This window comes from Lichenostomus cassidix, chromosome 2 (assembly GCF_008360975.1).
Source record: "Lichenostomus cassidix isolate B80296 chromosome 2, HeHo_3.0, whole genome shotgun sequence".
NCBI classification, from domain to species: domain Eukaryota; kingdom Metazoa; phylum Chordata; class Aves; order Passeriformes; family Meliphagidae; genus Lichenostomus; species Lichenostomus cassidix.
Genome location: NC_139482.1, coordinates 61304122 through 61322248, shown reverse-complemented (window position 1 = coordinate 61322248; position 18127 = coordinate 61304122). Strand labels below are relative to the sequence as shown.

At 37.8% G+C, this 18127-nt stretch overlaps 1 protein-coding gene across 5 annotated transcripts in view; it reads left to right on the top strand.

Moving 5' to 3' along the window:
• The window catches only part of RECK (reversion inducing cysteine rich protein with kazal motifs), a 45746-nt gene extending 29178 nt beyond the window's left edge, over positions 1-16568 (top strand). For 3 of the 5 annotated variants that reach the window (XM_085051754.1, XM_085051750.1, XM_085051753.1), the window contains 9 exons: positions 249-389; positions 2268-2456; positions 7371-7493; positions 7922-8093; positions 10122-10314; positions 11473-11683; positions 12979-13052; positions 14187-14342; positions 15324-16568. In XM_085051754.1, the coding sequence (XP_084907880.1) occupies positions 249-389; positions 2268-2456; positions 7371-7493; positions 7922-8093; positions 10122-10314; positions 11473-11683; positions 12979-13052; positions 14187-14342; positions 15324-15542 (1478 nt within the window). In that variant the 3' untranslated portion in view covers positions 15543-16568. The other 2 variants (XM_085051751.1, XM_085051752.1) reach the window with 2 other exon arrangements.
• Positions 16569-18127: the final 1559 nt, after the last annotated feature.

Genomic DNA, 18127 nt, shown 5'->3' with positions numbered 1-18127 from the left:
ACAAGATAGAGGAAATATATTTTGCATGTGTAGGATCATCTGGGTCATTATTTCCAGGACTGAGGACTAAACTATTGAAATAAGTAAACTGCCTTGTCATATCAAGCTTCTGGAACTATAATTAAAATAAAAAAATCTCACACAATTATCAAAAATATTATTGTACTGGACATAAGAAATGCCATGATTTACTGAAGGAGAATAAACCTCATTTAAATCAATACAGATTATGTATATTCTGTTTTCAGGCCCAAGTTCTTTAGGCAACGTTGTAGAAGATGTTACACATCCATGTAATCCAAATCCATGTGCAGCTAATCAACTATGTGAAGTAAATAGAAAAGGATGTCAATCTGGAGAGCTGTGTCTTCCATATTTGTGTGTGCCAGGTAAGGGGGTTTGGGCTTCTCTTTACTGAATTTTGCTGGTAAACATGTTACTGTAATGTTGTTGAAGGTTTTAAAGTGAATTGCTGGTGCCATAGTTTAATCCCAGTTGGCACCTAAGCACCACACAGCCACTTCCTCACTATCCCCTCTAGCCTGGGGAGGAACAATTTAGTCATTGAAATAAAGTTAATAATAGTAATAATAATTGTAATGGTGATGATGATGTAAAGGGAGATAACAAAAAGAGAGGAATACAACCCAAGGGAGCCAAGAGATGCCCAGTGCCACTGATCCTCTCCCATTGACCCAGTGCCCACCCCTTCCCACCAAAGATGTCCAGAGATGCAGCCAATGGCATTTATGCTTCTGCTCCCTTCAGTGATACTTTCAATGAGGCTGCACCTCACTAGAAAGACATTCGTGGTCATTTGGGAGCTGCTTTTCTAGAACACTGGTGTTGTGTAACCTCTGTACCATGTATAATGTGAGCTGCTTGGGGAGAGACCCTCATGCAGAGTAAGTTTCAGGTACCTAACTTTGAAATGGCAGAGTTCAATGGTGTTAGTAACAAGGATCAAACCTACAGTAGGAGGTGAGAGACTGCAGTGTCCTACTTCTACAGCCCCTTCATTGTTCTGCCTTAGGCACTGGTAGTGCTTGCCAGTTTCTCCTTTTCCTTTAAAGCAGAAGTTGTCATTCAGTGACATGAGGGCTCAGCTGTGGTTCTTGAAGCAGAGCAGAAAGTCTGCATTTGGTGACCACTTGAACATTTGTGTGACTGAGCAAGTGAGAGCAACACTGATTTTTACACTGAGTTGCGTGGAGAAGCCTCCTTTCTAGAGGCGGTGATTGAGACCATTGCCATAGTTGTCTCACATCAGTTCCCTGAGCCCCTTTTCTTCCAGCAGTTCTGTGGCTGATCAGCAGTTTCCCCCGTGGCTCTTAATTAAAACGAGGAAAGCTGGATTTTGCCTCACTTATACATCTGCCCTACTTGTGCTCTATTAAAAGTGAGGATAGATTTCAGCACAATCTTTGTGTGAGCCTAAGGACATTGTTTTGGTTATGTTTCTGTGACCCTTACAAAATATTTTTGTTTTCCTGGAAAGCTGAGCTTTATTACTATAGAGGTTGCTGCAAAAGTCATTCAAACTCGTCTGAAAACAAGCTCACACAGAGCTTTTGAAGGGACAATTTGCTTCCTCTGAAGGTTGAAAAGTGACATTTGTGTTTTAATTCAGTCTTTTTATTGGCTGAAAGTTTCAGGGAATTTGTTGCAGTTGACCCTTTGTTAGGGTTATTTCAATCTGCTATTTATTGTTTTTCCTTGCAGTTTTTTAAACCTTTTTTTTTCTTTTCCATTCTTTCTTTTTTAAATCTGCTTTACCTGCTTTTTCTCCCTTTCTTCCCTCTTCACATCTGCTTGTAAGAATACTTCAGTGTTGTCTCAAGAAGTACAAATAGGGAAGAAAGGCATAACAAAATATGTGAGAAAGGGGAAATGACTGGGCTTTGTTTATGAGACCATTTAATTCAAATTCTGTATTGGAGAGAGTGAAGCATGTATTGCTTTTGTCATATAACATGTTTCATACTACTACAGAGCTGGAAAATTAAAATACTTGAGAATTACTGGAAGTTCAAGTCTATTTCTCAAAAGTAACATTTTTAGAGGTACTTCAGAACATTCTCAAGCAAGTGTCTTCTATTTTTGCTACTGGTTCCCTCTGTGAAATGGGTGAATTTTTTTAAAGGGCAAGAGTAAGGCTGCTCAAGAAGACCTTATGTTTTTTGCAAGTCAGAGTAGTAATTAATTTCAGTAGTGGCACTTGCCTACATGTTTACTAATTATGACCTAAAATTTTTCCTTTTATACAGGCTGCAAACTGGGTGAAGCCTCTGATTTTATTGTCCGTCAAGGTACACTTATCCAAGTTCCATCCTCAGCTGGTGATGTTGGGTGTTACAAGATTTGCACCTGTGGACACAGTGGATTGCTGGAGAACTGCATGGAAATGCGTTGTGTTGACCTCCAGAAATCATGCATTGTTGGAGGACAAAGAAAAAGTAAGTAATAGAGCAGTGATGTATCCAGCACCTGCTCCTTATCTAATGAATTTTGAGCTACCTAAGAAGACACAGAGGATCTGAATTCAGAGTTTATCAGAAAATACAAAAGCTGATGATTTCATCCTTGTGTTTAATACTGGCTTAAGTCTTACATATGCTGGAGGGTTCCATTGTTGAAATCAATACTGAACTGTGTCTGTCTCGATCAATCACAGCCCTGTGTGAAGAGTCTTCTGAGAACACCATTTCTTTTCAGCATGGGGTGGTTTCTTTACAAGCTCCAAATGGTTCGGGGTATTTGTTTTGGATTTGTTGGGTTTTTTTTTTTCTTCCTTCCAGTGGCTTGTGGCATCTGGACCCACGAACTCCCAAGTTTTGTGTTTCCACTCCGGTGGTTGGCACAAAGACCTCTTGCACTACATATTGGTTCATCCACCTTGAGGTTTGTTAGCACTCATGCACATATTCAGAGTAGGAAGCACACACACCTTAAAAGGGTAAAAATCGGATAGGATAAAACTATAGGATAGGTTGTGGTGATCAAGTGCAGGGTTCAGTGAGAAAGGCAGTCTGTCCAGCTACCTGTCTATGCTGAGCCATTCCCTTTTTCCCCTATTCTCTTTGCTTTCCCACACATCTTCCTGCTTGACTCATCTTAATTTCTCCTTTTCCTTACCTGTGGTCCTTCCACTAAACATCCCTAAATAAGTTTTGCACAATCTCAATTAAATAAGAATTATAGTTTAAGATATTCATCAATGGGGCTAACATGTGCCTAAAAATAAACATGTAAGCAAATACATGATGATGATAAGGGTGTGTTGAACACTTTGGTTCTTTAAAGTCTTCCTCACCATGGCAGCCCTCTGTTTAGTTTAAATTGGCATGTGTAACAAGGATTAATTGGGCTCTACCAAATTGGACTGTCAAAGGAGTTCAAGGAGATGTGACAGGTGATGCTTCTTAGAATATTATATTGATTTATTTTCAGATCTGCTCTTTACTTGAGAGCTTTAAATGCGTATTTTTGTCATGCAAACTGGAATTATTGGGAAAAGAAAACAAACAAAAAAAATAGCTTCTGCTAAGGTAGGGGAAAACTTATAAAAGGTCTTGAATATCAAATGGAGTCTGTGCTGGGCTGTTACCTGTCTGAAGTTGGTGTCTTTGAATCAGCAAGCAAGAGATTTTCTGCTAGTGAAGAGTTACATATTCCAGCACTGGACATTGTTTAGTGTCTGTAAATCAGCCCTTTCAAACTATGGTAAAACTGTTGTCCAGGCAGAGCTAAAGAAAATTAAAGATCTCATGAGTCCAAAATAACTGAGGTTTTTTTTTACCATGTAATGAAAGAGTTACTTTCACACTAAGTAAAACTTAAGAATCAAGGCACTTGTAGTTTCATTTGTCACAAACATGATTTTCAGGCTATGAACCAAACCCTAAATCATGAAAAAGTAGGTAATTGGGATATTTCTTTCTCATAAAAGATACCAAGTAGAGCTAAATAATCAACTGTGCAATTATCTTCATCAGTCAGGAAAGTCTGCCTGCAATATTCCATGGAATAGAATGGGATTTTTTTGAATCTGGGGTTTTTTTTGTTGTTTATCCAAAGAAGATAAAAGACAGCCAAACAGACTTTTTTTTTCCCCCAAAAATTGATACTGTTTGTTCGTGGAAGCAGAACAGTGAAAAATCTTAACATTAACAATATATTTGATGGACAGTTGTAGAAAGTATCTGGTAAAATCAGATACTTTTAAGATACAATTGTTAGCAAATACGGTATTTAAATGGTGACTGTAACCTTTTATGGACCATTCTATCCAAGCAAATCTGCAGTTTTTCCAATTATTGGTGAAAATAATCACAACAATGTCTGAAGCTGTATTTGTAATTTATGTTTGCAGTGTACAGCTCTCACTTCTTACGAACTCATTTTTTATTCACCTTCTTTCCTCCTTCCAACCAACACTTTGGGTAGGGGGGCAGGGTGTGGGATATGTGTCTAGTCCATAGAGCAGATCCATAAATCTATTAATCACCACAATTCTTCTACTACAAATACTCTTTACTTATCGCTCTTTCTCTCTCCAGACAGTTTCTCTGCTCTCACCCCCCACCCTCTTAAGAAGCAGTCTCTCTGCTCACCCCCCCGTTCCCTCTTTCCAAACCAGCAACACAGACAGGGGGCAGGCTGAGAGGGGTTTGTTCTCTGGTCAGTTCATCAGGGAGAGGGGTCCTATGTCACTGTTGGACCGCTAGCGGAGTGAAGAGTCAAGAGGCTTTTCAAGTGATCAAAAAGATTCTGAATTTATTATTTATTTTAGCAATTATATAGACATCAGCAAGCCGTTCAGATTGAACCAATTCAAAACCTCCCCCCAGGCTGACTGGCCAGGCTTGAACCGCCGATATCCAAAAGACCGTTTCAATAACACAAAAACTTTATTTATAAAACATAGAAAGAAAAAGAAAAAAATTCCCATGGGAAAGAATCTGTGTTGCCACAGCCATCTACTTAGCCATGGGGTCCCTCCCACGAGAGACAGTCCTCTGGGAACTTCTTTGGTGTGGGTCCAATCTCACGAGCAACATCCCGCCCGAATTCTGCTGCAGCATGAGTCTCTTTGTCCATAGGGTGCTGTGCAGACTCTCCTGAGCTGAGGCCAGGCTGCTTCCATCCCAGGAGCAAGGCCTATCTCTCCTTTGCAAGGCCTTTGCAGTTTTAACTCTTTAGATGAGACTCCCACTGGATCACAGCTTCCTCCAGGCATCCACCTGCTCCTCTGGCGTGGGCTGTGGGCGAATTTCTACATCCTTGTGGACTCCATGGGCTGCAGGGGGACCTCCTACTCCCTCCATGGTCTTCACCATGGCTAGCAGAGGGTTTTCAGCTCTCGAAGCTGGAGCACCTCCTCCCCCACCTTCTTCACTGACCTTGGTGTTTTTTTACCTCCTTCTCTAACTACAAAGAAGTGCATGCCTTGATATTTTGATATTTTCTTAAATATGTTTTGATATTTTCTTAAATATGTTTTCACAGAGGCATAACTAGCACCTCTAATTGGCCCAAACTTGGCTAGCAGCATGTCCATCACTTTCAGAGCCATCAGAGATTGGCTCTACTGGACTAGATGAAAAAACTTCCAGAACTTTCACTCAGGACACACAGAAGGCTTCTTTGTGCCACTCCCCACCCCTCAGACACTTCCTCAGGCCTCCTACAACAGCTTCTGAGGGGTTTAAATTTTCCTTCGATGTCAAAGATACCTTGCTGATGTTTTGGGCCAATCAAAACCACCACATTGTGGTAACCATAACATTATGTGTAGCTGTAGGTATTCAGTAAATGCTGTCCGTTTTAAAACAAACAACCCCAAAACCAGACAGTTTCCTCTCTTTTGCCATAGTGACTTGACTCATGAAGGGCTTGTGGTAATTAAGACTCTAGGTATTATGTAATAAAGGATAAAAATTACTAGGTTCCAAATTTGTTAGATGATGCATTGAAGACAAAGAATTAAAAATTTATGGTCACCATGTTAACTTTTTGCAGCAACTATATGCAGCAACATATAAACTATTTAATTGGTTTATATGTCAGTTGTAAAAAGCCAGGGTTTAGACATAAAGTCTGAACAGTGGTTTTTAAAGCCATTCTCTATAAAGCAAACAACCCTGAAAGTGTTATATGATGCTGGGTTTTTTGTGTTGTGAGTTGACTCCAGCTAAAGAAATGACTACTGATGATGAGGACAGCTTGCTGTATGCGCTCTTTGATAGTGAAAGACAACAGCTTTGCAAAGTTTTCATGTGGATCCTAAGTCAGGTAGTCTGAAGAATCACCTGAGATCCTGTGTTTTGCATTACCTTCTAACCTTTTCTTCCTCCCTGCTGGTAAATTCATTGGTCCTTTTTGTAGGGCTGTGGTATAAAGAGAGCTTTTTGTGCTACAGAGGCTTTCTCTCCACCCACTCTTGATCTGCCCTCATTTGTCTCTGAGCACATCTTCTGTATTGCTTCAGTGCTGAGGGGTTTCCTTGTGCCTCTATAATATTCTCTCAAAAATTCTAATTCTCAATCTCAACCATTTGAAAAGAGATTAGAGGGAATTACCTTATTTTGTAAGGCATGATTACCATCACGTTTTCCTTAAGAGCTGTGTATTTGTTGGTAGTCTCTGATAACCAGTTTGGTTATGGGTAGATCAGAGTCTGTCATCAATAGGAATGGATTTTACACAAAAAGTACATCACAGTGAAGGGCAGTCATATGGACAGTTCAGAAAACCAAACTGGAGTTGCTAAATTGAAGAAAAATCCCCAAAATTTGCAGATTGATTCTTACATTCAGGTGTGACTTATAAAATACATTTCAATCCAATGAAGGTTGGAATGAAGCATTGGCACATTTACCTCTTGACAAACACGAATGAGTTGTGCTTTATGTGTGAGACCTACGTCTAAAAGTTTAGCAGTGTAATGTAAATTTAATTTAGGAGAAGAATGTGTCTTTACAAAAGCTTTACCTTTAAGAAAACATGAAACTTCCTAGCCAGAATTCATTGTACTTAAAAAAAAAAAAAAAAAAAAACCACAAAAAACCAGAAAACCTAATTTATACAGGCTTTGAAAAGATTAAGTGCTTGCTTCCCTGGTTAACTTATTAATCAAAACCACATGTGAACAGACTTTTCATTTAAGTGAATAAAGCAAAACTTGAAATGTAAAAAAAAAAAAGAAAAGAAAAACACACACGGACATTCCAAATAAAATAAATTGAAAAATAAATTGAATAAGGGAAATTACAGAAACAATTAATGAGAATGTAATGTCTATGTAGTGCATATGAATATGTAGTCTTCTGGTATATTTGCATTAATTGTATGTATTAATTTCTTTTAAGGCCATGGAACCTCCTTTAATATAGATTGCAATGTCTGTTCCTGTTTTGCTGGAAACTTGATTTGTTCTACACGTCAGTGTCTAACTGAGCACAGTTCAGAGGATGAACGTCGGAAGTTTACAGGTAACTTTCCAAACCCTGAAAACTGTAAGTTTAATATTTTTAGAGCAGAGATTATCAACCAAATTCTTTCTACAGTATCAATGAAAACTACCCAATGATTTGTCACTTCAGAAAAAGCACATACTTTAAAAAAGAAAATCAATACTAAAAAAGAAAATCTCAAATAATATGTAAAAATAAGCCACTGGGGATGAGAGATAAGGAGTTTAGGGGAAAATGGAGAAAGCTGAGTAGAATGAGCAAAGAGGTAGGACACAAACTTCCCTTCCTTCTCCTTTTAAGTACCTGTGTGCTCCAGCATTGCTAAGTGACAGGTGGGAGGAAAGGGCTGAAGGCACCGTGCTGGAAGGCAGAGTGACCCCTTGTGTATCTTGTGTCATAGAAAGTGAGTGTGCATCCAGTCCCTGTTCTGTGTGTTGCTCTTGCAGGTTTGCCCTGTAACTGTGTGGACCAGTTTGTCCCAGTCTGTGGCCAGAACGGGCGCACGTATCCCAGCGCATGCATAGCTCGCTGCGTTGGGCTCCAGGACAACCAGTTTGAATTTGGATCATGTATTTCCAAGGATCCTTGCAACCCAAACCCTTGTAATAAAAATCAAAGGTAAAAGCAGAATGTGTCTTTAAGCTTTTCTTTGGCTTCTTCTACTCATAAAGCAGATTTACGTGTTCTTCGAATGTGTTGTCTATATTAGTAACGTTCCACTTTGAGGCTATTCCAATAAAAATAACTGTTTGAAGTAGCTGCTTTTTATTTATCATAGTTAGTAATATTGGACTATAATAACTGCCAGTTCTTGGTTCCATTTTTGTAATGCTATCTCAATTAAATTCATTATGCAGGTCTCAGTTTAGCAATAAAGGAGACTTCACGTACACTTTTCAAAAGTGGGAGAATCAAATTTTGTCGAAATGGCAATGACTGTCATTTTACTAATTTGTTTCACACCTTCTTTTAGTAGTTTACAAAGAAGAGCCCCATCTGAATTCAAGACTTGGAGTTGGTCTTGCTTATTCAGTCAATAATCTATGCTTTTTGTCTCTAGAACAGGAAGATATCACCTTTTTTTTCCCTTGGACTGAAATCTTGTGAAAACTATGTCTGTACAATCTCTGTTTTTTCAATATCAAGAAAAGCAAAATCTGCGTAGACAAATATATTAAAATAAAAATATGCTTTGTACTGGTGTCAGGCAAAAAGAAAATCTGACCTTTCTTACAGAGATCAAAGTCTGTGGCTCACAATATTGGTCTCTGTCTTCAATTTTCTCACTGTTGCGCAAAACTGCAGTCTCCTTTGAATTAGTGCATTTTTATGTTTTGAAAGAAAGCCATTAAATAAGTTGTGTAATACTGTGCTTTCATAAAAGCTGATTGTAGCAATTTTAGGGTTTTTTCCTTTTTCTGCACTTAAAATGCCATGATACAGAAAAATACTGAGGAAACACTGTAGGTTTGTAGCTGTAACAGCCATTATGGCATTCAAAATTGGAGTTTCAAAGCTGTATTGTGGATTAACTTTTTTTACTTTTTATGTTTGAAATTTGGAAAGTACAGAGAGGCTTTCCAGTTTTACAAAATACCATAATGCTTAGAACCTCAGCTTGTAGTTTCAGTAAAGGAGTTTGATAATGTAGCTCAAACTGAACATACTCATCTAAAAATGCCCTTGATGCTCTTGGAATCTATTTAGGATCTTACATTCTGTTTGTGAAATGTTGGAATCTCAGAACTTCCAAGTCTCCCCTAATATCAAAGGCATATCTGTAATGCATGGGAGTGCAGTGCTTAGAGAGAATAAGAACATACTGTGCATAATCCAGTAAGTGGTAGCAGCACTGCTGTGAAGGAGGGGCTTGTCCAGAAAGGCCATGAGACCTTTTATCACTCTGTTCATCAGACTGCATTGGCTGGCATTTCTCTAGCAGAGGATGCCTTGCAGGGCCTATGCCAAATGTTTTGCAGATAAGATCATGGAAAGTACATGTTTAATACAAAGGGGAAAGAATATCTGTCTGTATTTGTCTGTGAAGACTGCATAGGAATGGATGCCAAGAAAGTGTAAATGTGAGATTTTTCTGTTTGTTTGCAGTCATCCCCTATATGGAATGTTGTACAATATTCTGAACCTACAAAGCTAGAATCCAATTAGATATTTGTAATTGAGACCATATAATCTCGTAGGTCTTGTTTTCACTTCTTTCTCAGAGAAGAGTGAGACTAGACCTCTGCAATAGAATCTTTTCCTCTTGCTCGCAGTTGTCATGTTTTCTCTAGCCTAGCTGTTCTTAAATATTCATTTACAAAATTAAGTATGGGAGTGGGTAAAAAGTTTATCCAAGCCTTTTTCAATAATGCATTGAGAAAGACTTGGTAAAAGATAAACTTTTTTTTAGTGGAAACTTTAGTTGGGTTCACATACATTGAGTAAACGTGGTGTGAAACTGTTCCAGATTTGTCATGAGACATGAAATGAGCTATTCAGTCTTGTATGACTTTTTTTTCCTGCAGCTCTGCTGAACCAGTTAGCTCTAAAGCACAGAAGAAAATTTCACTGAAAATACTTTCCCTAAACATTTTGAGATGAAATAAAAATAAATCCTATGACATGATATGACATTACTTTCTGCAGGTGCATACCAAAGAAACAAGTTTGCTTGACCAGTTTTGAAAAGTTTGAATGTAGCCAGCATGAATGTGTGCCAAGGCAGCTAAATTGTGACCAGACACAGGATCCTGTTTGTGACACAGACAATGTGGAATACAATAACTTGTGTACTTTGTACCAAAAAGGAAAAAGTTTAGCATACAAAGGACCATGCCAGGTAGGAAGGGGTTCTAGCAGTAAATATCAAATCTTCTTTGTTCCATGGTGTTCAACTTAACAATTTTTATTTTTCTTTTCCCCAGTATTGTTTGGGTCTTTAAGTATTCTGTTTGGGGTTTATTAGCTTATAAAATACTCTGATAGAAAGTAGTCATTTAAAAATTTAATTAGTGTAAAAAATACTCTCACAATCTTCAGAATTTTGCCAAGTGGTTCTCTGCTTTAGTTAACAGTTGTCTCAAAACTAATCAAAAGCTCTACTTACACTTTCTTGGGGGTAATACTCTTGATATTTATATCTTCCTATATATGCTATTAAAGCTTGCACTAAGGAATGTTTACAGTAATTAGTGCAGTTCCTTGGTTCCTTACATGCTAATTCTTACCAATTTTAACTTGTCTAAATATAAAATAATGCCCAGTCATAGAAATTCTTTAGCTTTTTGTGTGATTGTGCCCCAAGTTTACCAAGTTCATTGCCCAGGATCTATTTACAGACTAGGCAGTCTGTAATACTTTTTTAGTTAGTCCGATTGGATTAGTCTTCATATTAATCCTTGAGAATGCTTAGGATTAGGTTTAGTTTTTCCAACCCACAGCTCTCTATGGTGGTGACATACAAGCTACTTCTGTCATTTTACAATAACACACACATAAATATAAGTAATATGGGTAAATAAGTGATATATAAAAACATACAATAACATATTAGAAATACATGTGCATGCACACTAAATTTTAAGCACACAAAACCACACTAAGATGAATTAATAAATTACTAATGAGTTGTTAACAAGTTAATTTTACTAATAGAATATTTTAATATTTAGTGAAATTATAATTTAAATTTATTTAATTAGTTAATTTAAATATGGTCATTTTATTTAAGCATTAACACAGAACAAAAGTTGTTTTCTGAAACATGTTTTATTGTACATTTCTCAGACTCTGTCACCTTCTTGAAGTACTTACCCTTTTCCTTTATGACCCATTCATAAACCGGCAGGTCATTTCTTCCGGATTTCCTACTTTTTCAACCATTTGACAATATTAGCAGTGAATTCCAGTTAACTTTGGTTTTCCTCATGTTGAAACTACTCTGAAGTTTCTGCAGCATGGCTAAATGGATGTTCAAAGCACCGCTGTTGTGTTTCAGCCATTCTGCAGGTCAGCAGAGCCAGTGTGTGGGCACAACGGGGAGACCTACGGCAGTGTCTGTGCTGCCTACTCCGACCGCGTGGCCGTGGACTACCAGGGGCACTGCCAGGCTGTGGGGGTGCTGTCCGACTACGGCTTCCACTCCGAGTGTGCCTTTGTCAAGTGTCCCCAGCTCTCTGCCACAGGCTGCAAACCTGTCATTGCACCAGGTGGGCAACTTCACTGCAGACAGAGTAGAGTCTCCAGGCTCTGGGTGAAAACAGGGTGATACTTGGAACAAAACCTAGGCTTCAAAATGTTATATCCCAGAATGTCTTTGAGACATCTGAGAGAACGCATGAAGTAGTGACTCTACTTAGGACTAGAACAAGCCAGTATCAGGACTCATATGAGTAATCCTGAACTTGAAAGGCCTTGGCTTTAGGAGTCATGCTCCTTCAGTTTTTAGAGACTGGCAGTTGGGATGGGTTTGGGAGAAACGAATGAGGTCTGTGATGTCCAGGCTAGGATGTCTGATGTCTCTAGGAATCCAGTGAGTAATTTTTCGGAAGTGGCAACATAAATACCACAGTGGAACACAAAGCTGTCATCAACGTAGGGTTCTCAGAAGGGCAAAGATGGTATTTAATTAGAAGACAGAGTAAAATGCCACATGTATTCACAGTACCGTGGAAGACAGCAGGAATGGTTCTGCAGTGTGCTGGTTTGAACCAGTTTTTTATTGTTTTCACAAGTGTTTCCTTTATGAAACAATAACTCATCACAGGTAATACACAGAGCAAGGAAAGCTCTGTTCTTAAAGAGTTTTATTCATTTTTCTTATTTCTCACCCCCTTTAAAAAAGGGTCTTTGTGCTTTGTAATAACATTTAGTACTGTAAAAGTCACTCTGTGAGTGTGACTTACATATAAGTTGGAGAGTGAATTTAATATACAGGCATAAATAGAAAGTCAAACTATTATCCCTTTGGTTTCTGAGATTGTGAGGAAAAACAGTAGGAGAAATATGACATCTGTCAGACAAGCCTTTTTCCCCCTTGCTATCTAAAGATGCTAAGCTCCAACATGGTGCAACTGCAGAAATTAATGCTTGCAATGTGCACAATTACTTCTGTCATGTACTAGCTATATCAGATATTGAAATTCATCACTTCTGTAGCTGATACGCATGCATCCATACAAAGCCTTGGCTTGTGGTACACACAGTACCTCCAGTTTTTAGCTTACCATAATGAAGGATCTTAAAACTAATGAAAATTCATCTGGTTGCTTCATGTTCATAGTACTAAATGTGTATTGAAAGGTGACTGATTTTCCATTATAAATGTTTTCAATACTGAAAAAAATATTAGAAATGTGCGATTCTACTGTCAAATTGAAACATTTACTTTGCTTTGGTAGGTTTGCTATTTTCATTCTCAGTTAATACTCAGATTTTGACTCCTGCTTACTTAAAAGTGAAAAGACTACTTGCTTTTATTACTGAAATTTTTTTATTCACATAGGAGCCTGCTGTCCACTATGTGCTGGCATGCTGAGAATCTTATATGACAAAGACAAGCTGGATAATTTTGCAAGGGTAAACAGTTTAATCATGCCTAATGTTAAATGGTGTATGAAAAGTCAAGTTACTATGCACTTTCTCCTGAAAGGTTAACATGTTATAAAAGCCATTATTTTTTAGGAGTTATTTGTCATTGTTGGGGGTTTTTTTCTTTATACTGTTTATACTTTATTTCTTTATCTGAGACATAAATTGAGTTACAATGCAAACAAAACAGAATTAGAGTAGGCACAAACAAGCAGACTCAGGTTTGCAGTTTATGATTTGTAATAGAGCAGAGAAATTATATGGGAACAGCATGTGTGGTTCTACTGACTTCCCCTCATAGACTGTGTGTCTCTAGGTGCTGTGTGTGTGTGTGTGTGTGTGTGTGTGTGTGTGTGTGTGTGTGTGTTGACCAATTTTGCTGAGTTACAGTGTCTGTTAGGTCCTGACTGCATCCTGGAATGTCTTCCAGTTGTCCTCTCTAATGGTACCAGGGACACAGTGGCTACTGCAGCTACTCAGTTTATACATTACAACATGTGACTGTGAAGAACTGTTAGTTTCTGTTAGAAGAAGGCTTTCTAGTTAAAGAAATCTATTAGTCTTACTCAAGCAGTTGGTGATAGCTACTCTCCTCTCACCTACTAAGCACCCTAGTACCTGGGTTGTAATGTCTGCCCCTTTAGTCCAGACAGCTAGTTCATGTGAATACTAGAGAGTTCAAAAACTAGAGAGTTCTATAAATCTAGGCTGCTCTGCCTCTTGTTTCCCAACATGGGAGCACAAACCACATTTTGACGTATGTGATACATAGATACATTAACCATGAAGGTGGAGAACAACACATATCAAAACCATGGTTAACTGAAGAAGTATATGTTTTTCCTTTTCCTTCTTTCTTTCACCTTTTTTTTTTTGTTGTTTTTTACACTTTTGGATGGGTTGGTTTTCAGGTTTTTTTTAGAATCAGTGAATCGTTTTTTAGAATGATGTTTTAGAAGCATTGAATCCTTCAGGTCTTTTGCTAGCATTTAGTGTAGAGTTTAGAACTGAGTACTTCAATGGCTGAAACAAATTTTCTGGCATGACATGATGTTATTAAAACTGAGGAGGAGAATTTTCCATAATATCACATCATCCACAGAGTTCTTTGTTTTCTTCCAGGTAACAAATAAAAAGCCGATAACAGTACTGGACATACTTGAAAAGATCCGTCTGCATGTGTCAGTGCCACAGTGTGATGTGTTTGGATATTTAAGCATAGAATCCGAAATTGTGATTCTCATCATTCCTGTGGATCAGAACCCCAAACCATTGCAGGTAGATGACGTTATTATTCTGTTTACCCAGCATGGATTTGCTTCACTTTTGTACGTGTACCATGGTGCTTGTTTCTCAGGCAGATACATTGTGTGAATTTTGATTGCCCATGCCCTGTTATGTCCAAGTCAGCTCCAACTTCTGTCTCCTGTCTCCTTCTCTAGCAGAAATAGCCCAAAATGTTACCAGGACTTAGGGAGAAAAACCTTGCCTGATCAGCACTCAGTCTACCTGCAGCAGGTGCTGTCAGATACATGGGGGGAGGAGGACTCTGAAATCAGAGAGGCTACCTCTGCTCACCTCACTGCTGGTGCCCACTGATGAGCTAGACCCTCCTCAACTTTCAAAGCTTTGGAGCTCCAGATATTAAACTTGTCAAGTTTAAACTTCACCGGAGGAAGCTTCCAATGCTTTTAAAGAGACTTATTACTAAATTCCTTTCTGGGGTGCAGTAAAAAGTAAAGTGGAAAAAATGATTTTTTTAACAGAAATTCATTATTATCATCATCATGTCAGTGGGGGAATGGAAACCTGGGGTTTCTCAGGTTCTATTATTTCCATTCTTTTCTTCCTTTCCTGTAAACGAAATCAGTTTTCTCTGATTTGGATGAAAAAGCCCAGTAAGGAGAAAATCTTGGTTTTTCCACTGTTGCAAACTTCAAGGCAGTAAGTTGGTCAGTCAGTCAGGAAGTCCTCAGTTTCAGAGGCACTTACTTTAGTGTTAATTCACTATGGGCTTTTTGGCGTCACCATTCAAAACATATCACCCCACAATAACTTGTATATAGCGTCCTTCCTTTTCCTTTTCTACTACCCAGGGCTTTCACAAGAGTTTTCGTAGTACCAAACTCTATGATAAGACCTCCGATCTGTTTTCCAAGTGCTCCCCAAAACTATGTAAATCTAACTTGCTGGTGGGAATATTTTTGCATTGGCATTTTACATGGTAAGAAGAGAAATAATAATGTTTTTACCCCATAGATTGAAGCCTGCAATAAAGAAGCAGAAAAGATTGAGTCCCTGATCAATTCAGACAGCCCAACATTAGCGTCACATGTGCCACTGTCAGCTCTAATTGCATCTCAAGTACAAGTTTCATTTAGCATTTCTTCTGCTTCTGCTCATGTGGTGCCTGCTCTGCACTCCCTGCTCATAAGCCTTCTATTCACCTTGCCATCAGCATTGATATATTACATATAACTGCTTGGGAAAACTGCATGAGCATTGTGGCATTTATATTGTGAAGGACATTTGGACTTGCTGGTCACTGAACCAGAAAACAAAAAATGTGCAAGATTTGATGAACTTATATTTTTCAATGAAGAACTAGAAGTATTTCAATAATGTGAAAAGATGATTCTCTTATTCATAACTACTCAGATGACTGTTTCTGCACAATTAGATTGTTTTCCATCGATGTTGGAAACAGTAATATGCTCTGGAAGGTTCTGACATTATGAATTTATGGTTTTGAGGAGAAGGGATCTTACAGGCTTTTTTCAGCAATGAACTAAAGAGTGTTTTGAGTTTACTAAAGAATGCTAATTTTTTATTATTCAGATGCGTATCAGTGACAACGAAAGCATGCACCTATTTTACACATCATTTTTGGAAGAAACAGATTGCTGCTACTTAATTACCTTACCAAAATTTAAGAGTTTATTCTCATGTAAATATGATTTCATATTTTATTATGAAGAAAACTAACTAGCCCTGGACCTATTTCAGTAGATGTCTTTCTTTGGACTAGTGAAGACTTGCAGGACATTGGGCTCACTGCTTGTAAAATGACAATCAAGCTCCATGCTAGTACCTGACTTCAGTGAAGAGATGTGTTCTTTTTATAGTTTTGTACATTTCAGAATCTCATATTGGATGCAAAATTATAAAGAATCTCAGTATCTATATTTAAGTGCCATTTAAAATATTGCAGTATTTGCATGTTATCTTATGAAATTTATACTTTAAATGTTTATACAAACAGTATGTTTTATTACTTATTGTATTTTATGCACCTGACCTTACTCTACATGAAGTATTTTATATCAGTATTATGATAGCCAAGTCTTGAAGTATATACAGAAAAACTTTTTTTTGCCAAAATGCTGAACTTTGAAAGAAAGCACTGAAAACTTTTTGGACATGTATGTTGTAGCATGTTTGTAGCAACTATTTTCTGCTAAATCTTTTAAATGCAAAAGCATTAAAGCTTTTTATTTTAATAAACACTTGTGTCATGTGTTGTTGAGTAAATTCATGTAATTTTATGGAATTTAGTAATAAAGCATATATTTTCCTTTCTGTCTCAAAATAAGTACTTAAAACTAACGGCACTTACTGTGTGACTCACACAGATATGTTCCCAAATAGATGTCAAAGGGGTCTCAAGGGTGAGAGTGTTCTTGCCAAAAACTTTGAGGAAGATTCATGCACATAATCATCCAAGTCTTGAAACAAGACCTTGTTGAGTATGTTGATAATCCATCTGTTTATGTGGATTCTTTACACTTGGACACAGGAATAAAATGAATGCATTTTTTAAAAGCTTTTTGAACTAAAATGGCTCAGATGATATCCCCAAAAACTTCAAACAATTCAGATTGTTTCTTTTTCCAAACCATTAGCTAATATTTCTTTAATGTGTAGCCTGTCAGCTTGCTTAGCATTTAGCTGAAGCAAATCTGATGCCTACTAAAAAGAAAGGAATTATAAATGTCTTCAGAAAATACAAACACATCCACACACATGTGTATCTATTTATCTATCTATATATATGTATATATATTCACCACACTGGAAAACTTAGTAAAGAGCTTTAAAAACATACCTTCTGTGGAACAGAACATATAGTGAATTTACTTTTACATGTCTGTGAAAATCATCTTTGATGAGAAATTATAACAAAAAAGTTGCCTTAATTTGTATGATGAATCTGGGAGAAGGAAATTTCAGCCCAGAGATTCTGTAATTTATATGTGAATTACTTGCTAGAAAAGAGTGAAACTTTTGAGAGGTTATATTAAATATGTACAAAACCAATGCGATTTCACGGAATCCTAATTTCTGAAAAAGAAGTCCGGCATTCAGAGTGTACAGGGTTTACGTTCTTTTTTCTGGATGAACAAAAGCATTGAAGTATTTTCTAAGTTTTCTCAAGACCTTGGGCTACTTCAAAGGAATGAAGAAACTCTTTACTTGCAGGTTTTGAATTCAGTTGAACTGGGTTAAAAAAATGGAAAAAAAACCAAGCCCAGTCTTAATTACAGCTTAGGAAATTTGAATCTAAGGGGGACAAATTTGATACAGATTTCAGAGGATTTTTCCATAAAAGTGCTAATGATCTTCTGTCACCATCTGTGTGGAAATCTGGGTTCACTTAGAAGGAATGGAGGCGGCACAAGGGCACTTCAAAGCAGCACAAGCCTGTTTGTTGCTTTTATAACAGGACCCAGATGAAACCTTTACAAAACATTATTTGCTTCTCTGATGAAAACTGGAGTTAATGGCACTAAATGGCTCCAGAGAGATGCTTCAGTCCTCTCTCAGTTTGCTTAGTTTGGCTCTTCCCAGCAGGGTGGCATGGAAGCAGAAATGCCAGTGGTGCCACCTTGTACACCGCCAGGAGAGGAGCAGCCACAAGGACAAAAACCAGAGCAAGTAAAAGCAAGAGATTTCTGGTGGAGTTTTGAGTCCAGCAGGAGATGGCATCTCTGAATTTCACAAGTGAGGAACATCAGTTCTGTAGCACGCATGAAATCACACCTGGAACTGCAGCATCACTTCAC